The sequence below is a fragment of the Drosophila kikkawai genome, chromosome X (genome assembly GCF_030179895.1).
Source record: "Drosophila kikkawai strain 14028-0561.14 chromosome X, DkikHiC1v2, whole genome shotgun sequence".
Taxonomy (NCBI): Eukaryota; Metazoa; Arthropoda; class Insecta; order Diptera; family Drosophilidae; genus Drosophila; species Drosophila kikkawai.
This window is the reverse complement of record NC_091733.1, coordinates 24,994,596-25,015,688: the sequence shown is the minus strand read 5'-3', so window position 1 is coordinate 25,015,688 and position 21,093 is coordinate 24,994,596. Positions and strand designations below refer to the sequence as shown.

At 32.6% G+C, this 21,093-nt stretch overlaps 1 protein-coding gene across 7 annotated transcripts in view; it reads right to left on the bottom strand.

Moving 5' to 3' along the window:
- The window catches only part of rg (A kinase anchor protein rugose), a 211,871-nt gene that overhangs the window by 55,416 nt on the left and 135,362 nt on the right, over window positions 1-21,093 (bottom strand). For all 7 annotated transcript variants that reach the window (XM_017179737.3, XM_070288013.1, XM_017179730.3 and 4 more), the window contains exon 3: window positions 15,141-15,245. In XM_017179737.3, coding sequence (XP_017035226.1) covers window positions 15,141-15,245 — 105 coding nt within the window. The remainder of the gene's footprint in view (window positions 1-15,140; window positions 15,246-21,093) is intronic.

Here is a 21,093-nt window from a genome sequence, read left to right as displayed (position 1 = left end):
ACAATATTATTTTTGTAAATTGAAATATAATATTATTCATGTTGATTTTATATTCTTTTAAATTAAGCAATAAGATTTATGTTGTTTTTCTTGACAAAAATCTATTAAACATGATTTGAGTTTTTTAAAACGTTCAAAAATTATGCTACAAAAATTTATAAATTAAAACAGAAATTTATAAGCATATTTGATATGAAAAAAAACATACATATATAAAAATATAATTGTTGCATATTTTTAAACCCATTTTTAAAGGTTTTAAATTACAAATTTTGGGATCAAGAACTCTAAAATAATTTACAACAAAAATTTAAATACAAAAAAAAAAGAGGTAGCATACGAATAAATTTTTAAATTAATTTTAATTTAAAAAACAAAAATTAGAAAAAATTTAATTAATATTTATAATTAGTTAAGAAATTAATACATTTTGAATAATAATAAAAAGAATAAGATTTTTTTTAGTAATACCAAAAGTGTAATAATTTCTTAACTAATTTTAAATCCCAATTTAATTATTAATTATTATTATTTAATTATAAATATACATAAATTTTTAAAATAATTTTGATGAAATAAGCAAAAGTGATATTCTTGTTAATATTATTAAAAATATATTAATTTTTAAACTAATACAAATTTAATTATTTATTATTATTATTATTAATATTTTTATTTTTATTTAATTATTATTAGTATTATTTGTTAATTTACAAATACTATAAATTAATATTTCTTACTGTGGACTCTCGCTTATACTGGCATGACACTGCCGCATTAATTAGAGACTTCATTAAAGATTTGACAGCGCTATAGCGTTTTACACAAGTGCGAGGAAGACGACTATATGGCGCTCTAATGCATTAGAATAATGCATTAGCTACTTCATTGGAGCGATAATCGATAGATGTACATATTATATACTAGATACTCGATAACAAAATACGGGTTTAATGAAGAAAATTGTAATTGAAAAATGTATTAGCCAGTTCATTGACAGTATGGTCTCACAATGAGAATTTTATTTTTATATTATTTCGCTTGTTTTTTGAACTGAAAATATATTAGAAAATTAGCAAAAATAATATGTTTTGCGGTAGCAAGGTTCTTGCGCTGTAAAATTAATTAAAATTATTTTTTTTGTAATAATTAAAAAAATTTTAAGCATTATAGGCTAAAAACATAAATTTAAAGGATTCTGCATTTATTTATGCAATAATACTTCGACGAGGAATTCAGAAATTCATAATAATACGCCGCGAAAGGCGGCCGTTTTTTTTGTTTACCTTTTACGGTCGGTGTGACCGTAGTCGTATTACCAAAATAATCCAAGCAAAATTCAAGCAAAATTACACAAAATTACACATATAGTTGACTCTTTCAAGGTTCTAATGAAGTAGCTAATTAATGAAAACTGCATTACTGTATCATATGGGCATTAGCATTTCGTTGGCAATGAGAGAGATTTCAACTCTGAGCTCTGCAATGCTTTGCCACTCAAGTGCCAAGTGACATAGGGCAATCACTTGGCAGGACCTGACCTCTGACCCCTCACTCCTCGCTCTGCTCTGCTCCATCCACTGCCACCACCACACTTCCGCTTCCGGTTTTGCCGCCAGCCTTTGGCTTCCCCTTCAAGTTAATTACGCCAAAAGTATTTCACATTTCGTTCTTTACTTTTATTTTTTTTTCGGCGTCTGGCCCATTCTAATTTATTTAATTAATTTAAGTCAAGCTCGTTTTTTTTTTTTAATGACAAGTAAAATAAATTTGGCTGATGTTTGTTTGCTTTTCTCTTGTCCCCCGGACCAAGTTTAATTATTTATTTTCAGTCGCCGTCCCCTGACTTTGACTTTTGTGGTCATCTTCTAATGGTTTTTTTGTCCCTCCTTTCTGTGAGGGGTTTGTGTGTTTGCCATCAAAAATTATCTTTCCTTTTTATTTATTTTTGGCAAATTTCGCAAATTAAAAGTTTCCACTTCGGGGGAGCAAAAAAGTTCGATGAGGCATTCAACCCTTTTTTTTTCTTTCTTTTTTGGTTTTTTTCTCGGGACAACAACACTCCACTAACAAGTTAATTGAGAGCAATTTTCAGTTCTCCTCATCGTTGAATTAAATTTCCACGCGAACCCCCCGGGAAATGGGGTTAAGCCCAGAGTCGAGTTGTAATTAAGGATTGGCCCAAAACAGAAACCGAAACCGAGACAAAAAAAAGAAAAAAAGGAAGAAAGAAAGGAAAACCCAATTCCCAAAAACCCTGGGCACGTTGGCCATTAAGGTGTTGCAAATTGAAAGCGAGCTGAGAGAGTCACCCACGCGTTTAAAGTCGCCAACAATCACTGACGCCTGACGGTGTCAACGACAAGAAATAAAAGGAGGTTCAAATCTATATATAAAAAAAATATATAGGGCAAGAAAATATAGAAAAAAATATAGAAAAAAAATATGGAAAACAAAAAATTTAGAAACAAAATATAGAAAATTATATTGAAACAAAATATATTAAAAAAAAAAAACATAAAAAATATATAAAAAAATATATATAAAGAAATATACAAAAATATATACAAATATATAAAAATATATACAAAAAATATAGAAAAAATGAATACAAAAAAATCTTTAAATTAAAATACAAATTTCAAAAGGGTTAGATAAAGTTTGAAGACTTCCCCTCAAAAAGTTTAAGAAAAAACGATTTATGTCAAACCTTTTGATGCTGTTAAGTGGCGCAAATTGAATTATGCACAAAGAAAAGGTGTTGCCAAAGTCAAGTGACTGACTTTCTCGCTTTCTACCACCCCCTGCCACCCTCTTTTTCATGATATTTCTTCAACATTTAACTCTTTTTTTGCACCCTTTTTTCCCCACTCTTATGAGAGCTCAGAATTCTTAAAAATTAAAATATAATTAGGGGAGTTAATTGAGGAATATTGGAATTTTTTAAAGTTTTTTAAATATTCATATTATAATTAAAAAAAATATATATAAAAAAAAGCCGAAAAAACGATATAATGATATTATTTTGTTTTAAGTTTATATTTTTAATTTAATTTAATAAGTAATTTGAAAATTGAAAAAATTCTGGAAAATTAAAATATTCCAGAAATGAAAATATTTTATTTTAAATATTTTAAAATTCGTTTTTATAAATAAAATATATATTAAAAAATATAATAAATAAATGTTCAGCTTTAAAACCTGTCAGAAATACTGACAAAATATATATAATATATATGTATATCTATATATATATGTATATGTATATTAACAGTAATAGAGATCCTCTGCGCTTGGCTCTAGGCCATAATTAATTCCCATGCAAATTTCCACCAGACACACACACACATACACACATTGTCTTTTGGTCAAAATGTAATCATTGTCTGGCAAATCTGATCCAAGTCCGTCCTGGACGATGGATGTTGGATGTTGGATGCTGGATGCTAATGCGAATCCAAAAACCAAATTTTGCGGCGTGCGCGCGCGAAGCCAATGGAAATCGCATTAAAATTTCTTGCATAAATCGGGGAAAAACTGGTGAAACTTTTGCGAAAAACAAAAGGAAACTTTTGCGCCTAGTTTGAGAAGGAGGGGGGGTGGGTGAGGTGCAAAAAGGGGGATGTGGGGGACGGTCAGGTGGGGGCAGTCATGTCAAACATGAAATTCAATTGTGCTGGAATTTGAGACGAGCAAAAAAAAGTGGTCGCATATGCAGTAGAGGGGTTAAGCGGAAGCCTAGCATTTGTGCAAAAGTTTCACGTTGACATTTCCATAATAATTTTCTTTTCATTCTCTCTGGAAGGTTTTCCCTTTTCCTATATATATATATATATATATATTTTCTTCGTTGGTGATTTTATTTGGGTTTTTTCCTTCGGCCGCAAAAAGTTTGCATTGCTTTTGACGCACGACTGAGTAACGGAAGTGGGCGTAGGAAAAGCCGATGGGCGGGAGAGTACCACCCCCTAGCCGGTCGTAACCCCTTTGCAACGACTGACCCCTCTTTTCCCTGTCACACACACACATACACACATACAAAAAGCTTCATGCTGCTGCCTTTTTGCATATTGATGAGGCAGCCAGGCCAGCAGGCACTGGGAAATCTGTGCTGGAAAATGGAAAATCTGAAATCTAAAATCTAAGTTGCCCGCGGGTTGGCCTGGCAAAAAAGGAGTTTGGGGCGGCAAACGCGTGTCAAAATTGAATGACAAAACTCATGTGTACGGCATTAGAGGCCGTTCGTGGGAGACACATGTGCGTCGGCGGCTAAGCCCACAAGCCAAAAATGCAAAGCAGCTCAAAAAGTATTTCGAAAGTGTGTTTTGTTTTTTTTTTTTGTTTTTTGTTTCGGTACAAAAATCCTCTCCAACCACGCCCACAGGCTAACATGTTTTCTCCCAAGGCAGCAAGTGAAAACTTTATACATTTTTCATGGCCTGGCATAACAAAACAAAAAGGAAAAATCAAAAATAAAAATACAAAAACAACAAGAAAAAGTATAGGAAACGGAGGAAAATACAGTAACAAATATTCGAAAGTAAATCCTTGTGTTATAATACATAATTTTACATATTAAAAATATTATTAAATAAAAAATTAAATTTGAAAAGCTTGAAATATTATATTTAATTGAATGTGAAAATTTCTACATTTTTAAAATTTATTTTGAAAATTTTTAAACTTTTTTTTTAGTAAATAATTAATTTTGATATTTACAAAATTATACAAAAAATAGAATTTGCTGTTTAAAAAGTGTATTTTATATTTTTCGAAGCATAAAAAATCCAGTTTTAATCACTATGGTTTTTATAAATCCTAAAAATATGTTAAAAAATATAAAAATAATATTTTGTCATATTTTTAAAAATATTTGTAGGGTGTTTTTATTTAATCTTATTAAAAAAACTGAAAATTAATTTCTGTAAAAATTTGATTGCATACTCTTATAATGTTTTAAATGAGGTTTGAAAATGTTCAATTTAAAATAGAAAATTTGCAATTAAAAACAAACAAATAGAAACTGTAATTAAAATTAAAATTAAATAAATTAAAATAAAACCATTTAATCCTAATAAACCCTAAATGTTCATACAATTTAACACTAAAAGGGAAACACATCTTCTCTTCTCCTGCTCTCAATTCCTTTTCCCATTTTCCTCTTCCCCTTGGCACTTTTCTTTTTCTTTTTTTTTTAAGCACCAATAATGTGCTTTTAATTTCAATTGAAATTAACTTCCAAGTTTCGGTTTGATTGGCTGTATAAAACCGTCTATATTGCCTATATATGCTTTGTGCAACCAAAAAAAATAAAAGAAATTCCCCAAAAAAATACCAAAGAGTGGGGAGCGTACTTAAAATGCTATTAACTCAAACGAAGAGTAAAGAAAAGCAAAAAATATTGAAACTTGTGCGGCTTTTGGGCTTTTCGGCTACGCTATTTTGGCCCCATTTCCTCATTTCCCACCCTCAATTTTTGGGTAATTCGGAGGAGGCGGCGGCGTCTACTTAAAAATACATTTACACTTTAATGACGCCCGCGCTTCGGTCTCAAAAGCGCAAAAAGCCCAGTGAGAGCCAAAGCAAAAACAAATCAAAAAGAAATTAAGTGACCTTTTCACATGCCAGACAATTCTTTAAACTCAACGGGTGGCCCCAGGGCGAAGGCACCGCAAGGCCAGGCCCAGGTCCATGGGTTTGGGGTCAGGTTCGGGTCATTCAATGTGTTTGACTGTCGTCGTCGTCGTCGTTGTCCTGGTCTCTCGTTGCCATCGCCGTTGTCCCCTACGTGACGAGTGCTGCCAATAACAAAAAAAAAAAAAAAAAAATACTACAAAAAAAAAAAAAAAAGAAGAAAAACATCAAGAAATCGGAAATCGGAGAAAATATGGCACAAGTCGAAGGCAGCAGCACCCTGGTTGAGTATTTGAAAGGTTATTTTCTATGGGAATATTTTTGGAAACAATAAAAGCAGTTTTGGGGAGCTAAGAAAATATTTCCTTATAACTAAATTATATTAAAAAAAATATATTAAGTCATATTCAATTTATAATTAAAATTTTTAAGGTTTTGGGAATATTTTAGAATCAATTTTTACGCACTTTTGGAATCAAAAAAGTCATCTATGAGGAAGTTATAAATATATTTGTTAAAATCTAAATTGAATTACAAAAATTATTTAATGTTTTAATTAAACAATAATAATTAAATATATTTTTTTGAATTTTTAAAATACATTTTAAACCCTTCAAGCCAAGTTTGTACTTGAAATTAAATTACTAAAATTATTTAAAGAAATGTTAAATTTATAAATAATAATTGAAGGTATTTGGAAAATTTTAAAAACAATTTTTACATACTTTGGAATCAATAAAGTGAGCTTCAAGGAAGCTCTAAATATATTTTTTGTTAGTAACTAAATAAAATTAAAAAAATTCTTCAATATTCGATTTATAAATATTAATTTCCAGTATTTCATTTATTTATTTTATTATTTCAAATTTATTTATTTATTGAAAATACTTTTTCACTCTGTTTAAGCCAAGTTGTAACATTTTTCAAACACAAATCAAGTCTTGATTGATAAGTTCAATGATTTAATTAAAAGGAAATATGCTTTAAATTTTTAGGGATTCGGTCAAAGTTCAAAATACCTTAGAAAAAGGGTATGTACACACAGAGAAAAAGAGAGAGAGAGAAAGAAGAAAGGGGGAAAGGGACAAAACAGCATATCGCCGGCGACACAAATGTAATAAAAGGCGGCATCAAAAGGCCAAAAACACACAAAAGGCAACGCTGCCAATACAAATGCCAGGTCCCGTGTCCCGGCTAATGTTGAACCCATTTCAAAGTGTGTCCTTCCTGCCCAGACCAGGTCCAGGTCCTGGTCCTGGTCCTTTCACGATCTGCCTTCCTCCTGCCTTGCTCCCATGTCCGCCGTTGTGTTTGCAAAACTTTTGTTATTCTTGTGTGCATTTCAATTCGATTCTATCTCTATCTCTCTTAGTATTCTTTCTGTTTTTGTATCTCTTTTTTTGTAGCTGCCTCCATCTTCTATCAAGGCAATCACAATTCATATTTAATGGCAAGTTCGATTCCAGCTGCCCCTGCAGTGGCTTTGGCATTCGGCACGGGCCTTGACTTGCCTGACTTTGGCTGGCTAACTTGCATTTCAATTCATTCAACCCATTGTCAGGGTGTAACCAGGTCTTTAGAATAACGAAAGAATGCAAAATCGAGTGGAAAATATACTTATAATTTATTAATAAAATGTTTTAAAGTTAATATAGGTTAATATAGGTTTGCATTGAAAATTATTCATTTTATTGCAATTCAATTAATTTAAAGTGTTATCAGAGTGTGACCAGGCTGATTTTAAGCATCAGAGAGTGTTAAATATATGGCATTTATAAAATATTTTAAAATTACTCAAGTTTCACTTCCAATTTAATTTATTTAAATTATGAAATTTTAATAAGTCTCAACTATTTTTGATAGTGTGACCAACCTTTTTATATGTAAGAGGAGTAAATATAGTAATATATGTATATTCTATGAAAATAATAATTTTAAATTAATAAAGTCACATTTTAATTAATTTATTACATCATTTATTAATTTATATTTAATTTATTTATATTTTTGTCAAAGTGTTACCAGGTCTATCTAAGCTCCAGCAAATTAAAGATTCATGAAGAAACAATAAAATATTTTTAAAATTTTAAATTTTACAGAATGAAATTTATAATTTTATTATTATTTATAAATTGTATAAATTTATAAAAAAAAAAAACTCAAACCAGTGTGCCCAGAAAATGACTCACCGTGATGGAAATATAATAACCCCAGCATCAAAAACTACCAACGAAAAGTTTTCCCCAAAAACCGAAAAATAAATAAGCGAATATAAATCCCACAAGAACGCGGCCAAAAAACATAATCTTCTTATGCTCATTGCTCAGCATTACACAAAATACAGTCACACTGGTAAATGGAAAAAGGCGGAAATAATACAGAAGGTTGGAGGTGGCAGGACCAAAGACTAGCTAGCAGCTAGCTCTCTATGCCCCCTGCCCCGCCACCTCGAGGGGGCGAATAGAAATGGAAAACTTATAAAATATCTGCGAGGAATACAAATTCAATTCATGAATAAATTTCATGTATAGCCCTTGGGCTGCTTTCTATTTTATGTATTTTATGGCACATGCCGTTTCGTTGTTTGGGTGTTGAGGTTGCCTGGAGGGTGGAGAGTGGAGAGTCATCTCTCTGCATATCTGCCTGGCTTTAGGATAGTCAGGAGCAGCAGGAGTAGCAGGAGTAGCAGGAGTAGCAGGAGCAGCAGCATCCAGTTGATGATTTACCAACACACACACTCTAGATAATTACGCCGCGGTCTAGACTTTAAACCCAGGGTTAGGTTCGGTTTGGTTTAGTTTGGGTTTTTCCCGTTGCCCGGGAAAAGTTGCCAACTGGCAACGGAAAATCGTTGGCTGGCACTGCCACCGCCTGCCAACATAATCACAAGTTAATCCTCCGTGTAACTTTACCAACAACTGGGCAGTGGTAACTGGGTACTGGGTACTGGGTACTGGGAGGGAGCGATGGAGAGCGGTGGTGGCTCTGTTCGAATGTAGATAAGCGGCCCTAAGCCAAAGATACAACTTTCAGATACTTGCCAAACTGAAATGTTGCGATGGCTTCGCACTCCTCACAAAAACAGAGCCAGCTTAAAAATTGTTTCATTTTTATCGCCGACAGTCAGCGCAGAGAGAGAGGTAGAGTGTGTGGAAAGAGGTGGAAGTTCCTTCGAAATAATGCCAAGAAGGAAGATTCTGGCGTTAGGGTTTCACTGCTCGCCAGCCAGGATATCTTCATCCAACTTTGATGTTTGACTTAACGCACACACACACATCAGCCAACTTAAAACTTTGCATTTATGTTCGTAGAATTCAGGAATAATGCTGCAATGGGAGTTTTCCTCAAAATTTATAGAGCTGAGCTTCAAGCTTTTTACTTTTCTGGGTAATTTGAAATTAGTTTTGTTTTTAAAACTAAATATAAATTAAAAATTTCATTAACCAGTTCCTTGAATTTGTTTTTAATTACATTTATATTACATTTGAGGTTTTTCTTAGGGTTTTATAAAGGCTAAGAGTTATTTTGGAGAGACTAAAAATGGTGTAAAAGCAAATATTGCTTGAGTAGAAACCTTTTTGGAAAGCTAAAGTTAATTTAAAGCTCATAGTTTATAAAAAAGAATTTAAAATAAAACTTGAAGACTTTTTTTAGGTATTTATAATCACAAAAAAAAAACTAAAAATGGTTTCAAACAACTTTTTTTATAAAGAAAAATAATTTGATTATTTGTTTTTTTGTAATAACAAAATAATAATTTTTTTTTTTTAATCTTTTGAAACCATAAAATCCATTTTACGTTCTTCTTTCATACAAAAATCATAAAATATAACCCAAATAAATTTACAAAAACCGTTTTCAGGCCATCAATAATAATAATCAGCTTTCCATGTATAAAAACTACCAATTGATCCACATTTTATTTTTTTTTGTGACAAAAATACTCTGCGCCGTGGGCTGTGGTTCATTTAAAAGGACACCACCCTGACTTGGTCAACAGCAGGACATTGTTTGCGGCCTTTAACAAAGTTATTTACAGCTAAAGGGGGCTCCCAGGTGGAGGTAAAAAGTACTCACAACAAAAAAAATGAGAGGGAAAAATAAGAAAAGAAAACAAAGAACGGAAACCAATTCGACGAAAGGTGAAAGGTGTTCGTCTGTTGATTTCCACCTGCCTTTCCACATTTCTTTACAGCCAGGAGGGGCTGTGGATCCCCTCCCACTCTGTGGATCCTTTCAGCGCCTTTTAGCTCCCTTTTTTCGACTGTGGCAAGAGTTACGCAAATTGCTGAGCTGGCAAAGGCTGTAAAATTTTATTGAGCATACAGAGGCGACGAGCCACGACAAATATGCGGTCCGCCCTTCGCCCTCTGCCGACTGGTAGGCCGCATTACGGCCTTAATTTCCAAAAAAGAAGCTTTGATTTAAAGGGACGAACGAGCAAGGAGCAACGAACACGACACGACACGGCCGAAAGGGCGATGAATTTATTGTCAAGTATAAAATGTTATGGCCATCAAGGTAAGGGTGAGATGATGGTGGGTTTGGCTGCCAGGGCGGGGCACCTGTCACGGGGACAAGGACTAAAACAGTTATTTGCACTTGCCTCAGTTACGTGCCGAATCAATTGGGCGACGGCTGCTGTCGACGATTGTCAAAGGGTGGGAGCAGGTGGTGGGTGGTAGGTGGTAGGTGGGAGGATTGTGAAACAGAGCTAGTGAAAGGACTGCTCCTCCTGTAGTTGAACATAAATCATTTAAGACGCCTGCATGCACAGTGTTAGTTTAACACAACCTGGACCTTTTTTTTTACAAAAAGATCGAAGGGGAAGAGTCTTTGAAATAACCAAACTATAAATTATATTAAGAATTAATATTAAATTGTTATTCATTTGAAAAATTACCATAGAAAACTATATAAACTGAAATATTTCGAAATGATTTATAATAAGGAATGTTAAAAAACGATATTTAAATCGATATATATCGAAGTATGCCATAATTATCGATATATTACTAAGTTTTCTATATTATCAAGATTTGATAAATGCTATAATTGTCATTAGTATTCTATAAATATCATATTTCTCGATGAATGCGATACTTTTCGATAAAATGAACATAAAACAAATGCGATAATTGTCACTTATATTCTATAAATATCCATCATTTTCATTGGCGATATTTTTCGATAATATTTAAATTAAACAAATGCAATATTTGTTAATAATATTATATTAATACCATATTTTTCGATAATGTTTACATTCGAGAAATGCAACATTTGTTAAAATTTTCTATATTTTTAGTAATAATACATTTATATAAATAATAAATAAAATATATATGGGCATATCCGCCAAAAGGTAAACCACGGCCGAAAAAAAAAATCTTCGTTATCCTGGTTTCTTTTGGTGTATTGTCATAAAGAAATGTCTAAATTTTCATAATACAATGGATCCATATTATATCTCAGTTGTTTTCTGGAAGAAATTAGCCTGAAAAGTGAAAAAATGTATTTTTTTCACTTTTTACTACTTTTAAAGGCATGTTTATTTTAATTTATTTCGCAAGGAAAACGTATGTTATGTTGGGACTTTTTCTACCAAATCTCTTTATTACAATCTAATAAGAATAGAAAAATTCAAAAGAGAGCGAAATATTGTTCAATTAACTGTTAATTTTAAGTTTACTTCTTATCTATGTTTAAATCGTACGTTCGCGACCCAAAACATCATGTTTTTGTCATTGCTTTGCGATAAATGCAAGCAGATAGATAAAACCTCTTGTCTAAAGTCATTTCGGTAGTACTATTTGAAATATATAAAAACTTCTTAGTTACTACTAACCATTGATTTTATATTGATTTTCAAAGTAGCGTACGTTCGCGACCGTGAGTATTTTTTTTTTTTAACTTTTATATTTTTTTTTTGTTTAACAAGCATATAAATATTGTTAGATGGCTAAAATAAAGGACAAAAGTAAAAATATGTAAATTAAACACAGTTTAGACAGCCTATTATTTATTTAAAGAACTATGAAGATATTCATAAAGAAGTAGTATTTAAAAAAAAATTAAACAAATACAGCATGTTGCTTATTTTTGGTTTAGCACTACATTTTTATGAATAACTTCATATTTCCTTAAATAAAAAATAGGTTTAACTAAATTTTATTTTTTTTTTTCCATGTTGGAAAAATCGTACGTTCGCGACCCGTACGTTCGCGACCGGTACTTAATTCAATTTAAAAAAAACCAATGGAGATATTTCTTTGGGAAAGGACTCAATAGAAAGCCACATGATTCTATTTTAAAAGTAAAGTTATTGCTTTAGAATATTCCGTCCCAATTCGCAGATTTCTTCATTTTACTAGATTAAGCCAAAGTCGACTTCCATTTTTCGTACGTTCGCGACCGCATGTTTTTTGGCAATATTATGAAAATGAAAACTTAACGAAGCCCATCATTTACACTTAGCAAAGAGCTAATAAAATACTATCGAATGGCAAAAAAAAAGTTTCGGAAAACATTTTTTTAATATTTTTTTTTTGCACTTAAAGCGTACGAACGTACGTTCGCGACCCGTGGACATGCCCATATATATAAATATTTTGTTTTACAGATAAAGTAAAGATAAGATAAAGTAAGCCCAAGAAATGGCCTTAAAAAATGTATACAGGTAATCCCCTTCTTTTGTAGGCCTCAGGGCCAACTTATAATATCCTCGGAGGGGACAGCTTGGTATAAGGGATAGGGTAGGTGGTGGCTTTCCTTAGTGCCCATAAAATGCTCGTAAATTCTGTGTGGTGGGGGGGAGGTAGGGGGGCTCACACCTGCCTCGCATGCCAAATGAAGTAAGAGATCCTCTGGCGCCACCACACCGATGATGCATATTTGATGCTTGTTTTACATATGCCAACAATCCAGGGACGACACATGCTCCACAACACAACACCACGCACGCACACGCATACACACACGCACACTGCCAAAATTTGTCAACTGACAATTTTCATTAATTTAAAAAGCCAAATAAATTGTGAGGCTTCAACCGCAACAAGAGCAAACATCTAGGCCAACAAAGCGGAAACAAGCAACTGACGCATATCATTAAAGAGTAGTTACAGGGGCTGATTTTTGGGGGAGAGTGTATAGGGTGTGCTGTGTGTGTGTGTGTGTGTGTAGAGTGTGTGGTGTCTGAGTGTGTTTTGCATGTGTGCCATATGTAAGACGCTCTTAAATGGATCGCTTGTTTGCCAGGCACAAACACACTCAAAATATACACCCACACCGACGTTTCACAGGTAAGACGACGACACACCACCCACGAAAAATCAGAAACAACAAGGAGTAAAAGCCAACTTCCAGCGGCATTTGGTAAGGAAGAAGCCTAAAAAGGATGCTCTCAGTAAGTAAATATATTTTTACCACCAAAAAAATTATTAAAAAATCAGAACCAAGTTTAATAAATATTTTAACCTCTAGAAAATAGATTTCAAATTCTATAAAAATTCATTATTTTAATTTCCAACTTAAAAAATAATAAAAAGATGCTCTCAGTAACTAAAATATACATTGTTACTACCAAACAAAATTATTAAAAATAAGTTCAGACCTTAAAAAAATCAGAACCAAGGTTAAATAATATTTTAACTTTAAGAAAAATTATTTAAAAATCTATATAAAATTAATTCATTCATAAAAATATTTAAAGACCTTAAAAAAATCGGAACCAAAATTAATAAAATATTTTAACTTCGAAAAAAAGTATTTCAAATTCTCTAAAAATTAATTTGTTTGCTTTCTAACTTAAACAATTTTATAAAAACCCCTGACATAGTAGTAAATGCGTTTTAAACAAAACACATAAATTAAATTAAATACATAATTCTATAGAATTATTATCAGATAAACCGCAACAACAAAAGCACACAGAGAGTGTTGTTTTTCGCCCATTATTAAGCAAAATATTTGGCTAAATGCCATTTGATATGCATCAGCGCGCTTCTGTGTGAACCAAAAATTTCTTGTTATTCCTGGAATTTAATACATTTTTTTTTGTTATTTTCTGAATGATATTTCCCAGTGAGTTTTTCCAATGGTTAACGGTTGAATTTTGCTATAGAAAGGTAGGTGGTGGTGGGTCAACGAACCAATGCAATGGAAACTCATAAAGCGGCAACTTTGTTGCGATTTTCCATTGGATGGATGGATATATACATATATGTACATACATATATATGATGCTTACGGTAGCTACCAGTTTCCGATGTCTGCGCCTTCGCACTTTGGGATGACACCGGCAACAACCAGAAAACCAGCAACCAGCGCACCCACTCAGCCTGCCAGGAGAAAACACTTCCTGTCAACACACGCACACGTTAGTTGGTATAAAAAATGGAGAAATAAAAAGAGAAATACACCCACACACACACACCCACACACACACACACTTTGGATCCTTTCGCCGGCAGTCATGCTAATAATTTGATGGCACAAGCGAGCGAACAGCGACAACGTCAGGTGTAAAATATTGTTAAGCGCAAACACACACGGCCACTGGCACACTCAGCTCGTGACGATGCCACCCACAGACACACACATACACTTGGAGAAAAATTTAAATTAATTTAATTTTTAAATATTAAAAATATATCTTATTAAAAACTTAATTTAATAAAACAGATTTCTATTCAAAAAAGTTTTTTGGACGGTAATTTGATTTTAATCTTTAAACAAATTTTCTAAATTTCTAAATATTTTAAAAAAACATTTTGAAAATTGATTTCTTTGAAAATCATTTAAAAATGCTGCAAAAATGTATGCTTTAAATTTTTGTTCAACAACAAATACATACTAAATCCGTTTTACGATATTTTAAAATAAAAAAATTTGCAAAAATTACTGATTTTAATATAAAAAATATAATAAAAAATCTTTTGATTAACAGAAACCAGAAAATACCCGAAATTAATATAGTTTCCCTAAAAAAAATTTTAAAATGCGTTTAAAAGTATGCAATAGTATTTTAAAAAAATCAAATTCAGTTTAAAACTGCGTTTTTTTTATAATGTACAACTTTGTAGTATAATTTTAAACACTTTTTAAGATGTTTAAAAAACCTCAATTATTTCTGTATGAGAGTTTTCGCATTTATTATTACAAATTCTATAAAAAACTTTGTGAAAGCCATTTCTCTCTCTATATATATACACAAATTCATATGCAAATCGGAGAGGAAAAAAAAATGTAAGAAAACCAGAAGCAAAGCTCAGAACGGGTTAAAAAAAACAGAGGGCTGAAAGGCATTTCATGTTGATGTTGCGTTTTCATTACGCGCAATTTCGACAGCCACGCCTCTTTGTTGTTAATTTCCTTTGATGCCGCAGCGAGAATCGAATTAAATTCTATTAAAAAGTAACCAACATATACATTCAAGGGATTTTTGGGCAGTTACTTTGACAATTGTTTGTTTTTTGTTAAAAAAAAGAAATAGAAAAACTCACCTGCAAATTGGGCGGACAATGATCCAGCAGCTCCAGCATATGTTTGATATTCTGCGCATCCTGTATCACAAAATTCAATTCCATATCGAATTCACCGCCGACCAGCTGAAAAAGACGAAATAAATAAAAAAATATACATGAATGAATGAATTAAATGTGCAGGCGGCAGCAGGATTTTGTGTAAACAATAAGGGAAGAGAGCGTTGAAAAATGTTCACAATTAGTGGGAAATCATTTCTCCCCTTAAGTATTTTTTTTTTTTTTAAATACACAGATATATATTTTATATGCAGCATTTTTTGGGTTTTATGTTTGTATGTGGATAATCTGTGGGGAAAATATGCAAAAAGTTGACGGCCAACATTTTGCACAGCAGCAGATTTGTAATTGGTAAAGTTTGAATTGGAAATAATGGATGAGTGTGTGTGATATATATATATATATATATTTCTTTTTTTTTAGTGGGTACACCGGCAGGAAAAGGAGAAAATGGAAAATGACTGACAAAAGTTTGAGTGGAAAACCATGAGAGACACACACACACACGGGCTTAAATCCATGGATTGGTATAAAAGTCAATGTTTAAATGGAATCTAGACCACAAAAAGTTTCAAAACTTTATCGGCTTGTTTTGATTGATCAACTGCAGCTGTGTTTTCAACTTTTTAATAGAAACTTTTCCTAAATAAAAATGCATTACACAAGTTTTTGTAACTGTAAAGTCAATTGTAATGTAATTACAAAGGGTTCAGAGGTTCAGAGAATTCGAGAAATTAATCAAATGTGTTTTGAAATATTTAGTTGGTTTAGTAGTTTTTGGGGACTCAGAGGTTTTTAAATTTTTAATTTCATTTAGAACACACATAGAGAATTTTTTTTATATATATTTATATATTACAAAAGAATACAAAAAATATATTCAAAAAAAAAAACCTATCCATTAAGATATTTAAAACTAAAAAAAATTAGCTGCCTTTGGAGATTTTTTTCTCGTCTCGTAATTCTCTTTGATGGATGATGATCTGACTTTAAATACTACCTCCCCCCCAGGGGACACGGTATCTATCCACCCATTTTCTTATCGCCCATGGAGAGAGTTTCCTTTTGGAAAAGGGATTATCATTTAGCAAACCATTTGCTGCTTTTTTTTCGTCTCCTTGGTAATCCCAATCGCCACCCCCCCCTCCCTTCCTTTATATATATATATATATTTTTAGGCCGCCTTTAGTTTCCGTGGGCTTAGGGCTAAGTACAGTCGAGTGTGTTAACTGCTTGAGCGTGTCCTAGACACATCCTTTAGCCATCGAGGAGCAATCAGAGCGTCCTTTCAGCAGCAGCAGCAGCACCCACAACACCAACAAGAACAACAACAATAGAAATGTGAAAAACTGGTTGTTTTCCAAGGGGAAAAACCCTCCAGTCCGTCACAAAACGATGGCGGCGGCGGTGGGCAAAAAAGGTTCTAACTTAATTATGCCAGGCGCCAAACGAAATCCACTTGCTTCAGACCAGTGACAATTTCAGGACCACGCCCACTTCCTTTGAGCCTTTTCGAAGCTGTCAATAAATGTATATATATATATATTATATATATCTATATATATATCTATTTTTGCTGTCTAAAAATTGTTTTTCTTTAGGGTAAGCTTAAATATTCAGTAAATAGTAACGAATAGATCTAACGAGTATCATAAAAACCAGACATTTTAATTATTTCTTAAATATATTATTTAATAATTATAAATTTAATATTAAGAAATAGAAAATTATTTAGAAAACTCTCTAATTTTTATAATCCTTATAAATATATAAAAGATCAACGAGTAAATAATAACGAATAGATCTAACGAGTATCATAAAGACCAAAAAAAATTTCAATTATTTTTTAAATATATTAATAACTTTAAATTTTATATTAATAAATAAATAATCATTTATCATCCATATAAATAGAATAGATCAACGAGTTAATAATTAAGAAAATAAATTGAAAAAAATATTATGACACCCAGAACCTTTTTAAATTTTAATAAAATTGATGAAGAAACCAATGTATATTTTATAAATATTTATTTACAATATAAAATCCCATCAATTTCTATAATTTCGTATAACCATACCAGGTATCTCATAGTCGTTTCCGTTTTTCTTCTTGACTATTATTATCAATGCTTTTTGCGCGCTTTAATAAAATCAGAAAAAAAATAAATTCAATAAATTGATTAGAGCGAAAAGGAGAGAGGATAAGTGGAGACTAAAGAAAGAGTGGGAGGATGCTTTCCCGTTATCTTACAAGTGTTACAAGTGTCTTTTCCACACACACACAGACATACACACAGACACAAACATAGAGAAAGCGATATAAATCCCCAACTGTATTTATGTCTGTTTTTGTTTGTTTTTCTCGCCTTTTTCTCCGCAGTTTTTCTCTCGTTTCTGCGTATTTTTTTTCTGAGGGTGTGTGGCGGCCGCCAGTTTGGCGCCTGGCCATCAATGGACCAACCACACCCACCCAGCGCCACCATCATTTTCCTTTTTTTTTTTTTATATAAATAATTTTTTTCTACTACTTTTGTGTGTGGAAAGTGCACTCGAAAAGCTGCTTTATAATTATGCGAAAAACGCGATTTTAGACCCGGGACTAAGAGAGAAAGAGAGAGAGAGAGAGAGTAAGTCCTTAGCCTTGATCCTTTTCTGCGGTTTATGGCGACCGGCGGAACAGCGAATGCGATTTGCCTTATCACCTGGCAACAACAAAGGCGAAGAGACGAGGTAGAAAATCAGGCAACAATATGGCCAGCAAGTAAATCTGTTGTGAAATCAAAGCCGGAGACTTCTCACCCTTGGATTTATCCTCCTCCCCCCCCATCCTGCATCCATCCTCCACCACCACCATCATCGTGGCAATGAAAACAAACACAGTGAGAGGAGAGCAGCTCTAAGCCCGTTGGATTAGGTAGCAATTTATAATGCCCCTTTAAGTCCCCCAGAAAGAAGAAGAGGCAGTAACTTTGGAAAAACAAGGCAAGCCAACAGCCACCCAGTTTTCTTTTTGTGAAAGGATTTTCCTTATTTTCCAGGAATAAATTTTATAGAAAAGTATGAACTTGAGCTATAGTTTCAGCGAAAATCATTTTGTAATTAGGAAACCTTGGTTATAAAATATAATATATAATACATAATAATATAAAATATAATATAAGTTTTAAAATATATATTTTAAACTTTAGTATTACTATTAAATTATATTATTTACTAAAAACACAACCATTAATTTTATTAAGCATTTATTCAACTAGAATTGAAACCGCAAACTCAAGTCACAGAGAAAGTCCATTTAATTTTAAGAAGAAAATGAAAAGAAAAGTAGCCGACGCCAGGGGAGGGGTGGGTGTGTGGGTGGTGGTTGGTGGAAAAACGCTCATTCATATTTAAATTAAACTTTGCGGAAAGTTTTTCGAGTTTCGCCTACCACCCCCACAATTAACGCAGCCTCTACACAATTTTCAGCCTGTTCCGCCACCGCCGCGTGTCTTAGTACAAGCATTTTAAACGCCGCTTAATTATATTCGTCGCTTGTTCTTCGCATCCCTCAATTTCCACTCCCCTCTTATCCGATTTTACTTGGCATTTTCCGGGCATCTTCCCCCGGGAGCTTCGCACCTTTTTTCTAGCACATTTAGTCAATTTTAAGTTCATTTAGTAGGGCAAAAAAAAAATAAGAAAACTTTTTCTTTTCTTTTGCTTTTCTTTCATTTTTACTTCGTGTTGTTTTCCTTTTCTTTTTTTGTAGATTTTCTACATTTCATTTGTGCGGCGGAAAAGCTGTGGAAACTCTGGCATTGACGTGTCGCCCGGTTGTCACCTTGTTATCCCCACCCACCTGGCACACACCTTGTCGCTTATTTAAAGTAAATTGAATTTCTATTTTATTTAAAATGCGCATTGAGACGCACTAAAAGTTCCTCAAGTGGCACTGGCATTTCCCAGGAGATGAAGGTGAACAGTGGAAAAGGAAAATGGTGGTGTGAAGGTGTAAAAATTACAATGAGACTGAAATTTCTGTCTTTCTATGGTTTTTTTTTTTTACTTTTTATCGAGTTGGCTTTATCTCTTTTGTAATTCAATTTGATTTCAGGGTAAAGAGAAGGAGATGTATATATATATATTAGTTAAACTGTAATTGAGGGAGACCTAACTTTTTGTTTAAATAAAAAAAGAGAGTAAGATAGGGGGAAGCTTTATTGCGTAAGGAATTAGTTTTTGGAAATTGAAATTATGAACTTAGGATATCTTTAAATATTATATAAAATATAAGTAAATAATTAAAAATAATTATATTAATTTAATTTTAATTTTTCTTTTACAAATAATTTTGTTTTTCCTTTACAAATTTAAATTTAAATTTATTTTAAGCTTTAAATTTATTCATTTATATTAATTAATTCTTATTAATTAATTATTATTTCTTTTATAAATAAAATATGTTAAAATTAATTTTAAACTAAAATATTAACCAAAAAAAATAAAATAAAATTATAAAATACCCAAAATCCTCACTTTAAATATCCAAAAATTAATATATAATTATTTTTCGCCAATGTTTTGCATTTAAAAATTTATATTTAAACTTATATCTTTTATAAATATTTTAAATATTTTTTAAATATTTTAAACTTAAATATTAAGCAAAATAAATTAAATAAAAATATAAAATACACTAATCCTCACTTTAAAAGTCCCCAAAAATTAATATATATTTATTTAAAGCTTATATTTAGCATTTATTTCAGCTCTTTAGTAATTTTTTTTCGTTTTCGTTCCCATTTTCCGGCTTTTCCCCCAAAGAATCTTGATTACGCCTATGCAGATATTCACAGCAATTGAGTCTCAGGTCTCTGGGAAAAACGGGGCTTTTTCTCATTCCCAATTTTACTTGTTCCTGCTTGGGAAAATGCGTTTCGTTTTGTTCTCTGTTCGGTTCTGGCTTTTCCCTGACTATTCTCGCCAGACTTCCTCACACTCTCCTCTCCTCTCCTCTCCTCTCCTCTCCTCTCGCCTTATTTCAGAGACAAGGCCTTCATCACCATTTGGGGAGCCCGCAAAAAAAAGAAAAAGAAAGCACGGAAAAACGAAGAAAGGCAAAAACCTTTCACACAATACCCCCTCAGCTTTGTGTGCCAAATTTTCCGACTTCTCCAAGGCACCCACCTTCATCCCACTCCTTTTTCCTTCTTCGTGTGTCATTAGGGAATATTCGCAGTTTTCTCGTGGTTAAGCTTTTAAAACAGTTTTGAAAAGTACACAGGCTCTCTCTCAGAGGGGTTTCCCCCTGCCCCCAACTTATCATCATACTTGTACGTAAAAATTGTTGCCACAGTTTCGGGTTTTTTTTTCGAAGCGTTACTTTTAAGCTTCGGTTTTGGTTTTGGGTTTCCCTTTGCCTCTTTTGTGTTCCTTACTCAATTTCTGTTTTACGAAAAAAAAAAAAAATAAAATCAAACAAAAAAATTGCTCGTTGGGGAAATTTTCCTGCTCAAGTTTTTATTGTTTTCTTTTTTTTGGGTATGGTTTTATTTTCTTTAGCTTTTCTTGGCACCTCCTTGCGGGTTTCCCAAAAGCAACTTGGTAGATTACTTTTGATTGTTCTATTTGAATATTTTACAGCTGGCATTGCGGCAACTCCGACCGGCTGATGGCCTCATTAGTTGTGACTCCATTGGGGTCTGGATATACCCTGTTTATATATATATCTCTTCTGTTTTTTGTTGCTTCCTGGGCCCGGGAGAAATTATTGATGACGCTGGGACTGGGAGGAAGCAAGTCCTGGGCCAAAATCCAAAAACTCCCACATCATTTATCATCACGAACAATTGCCTTTGGCTTAAACATTCCTCCTATAATTATTACTTTTCCACCTCCCATTTTCCGTGCATTGATAAAGGCTTTCCAC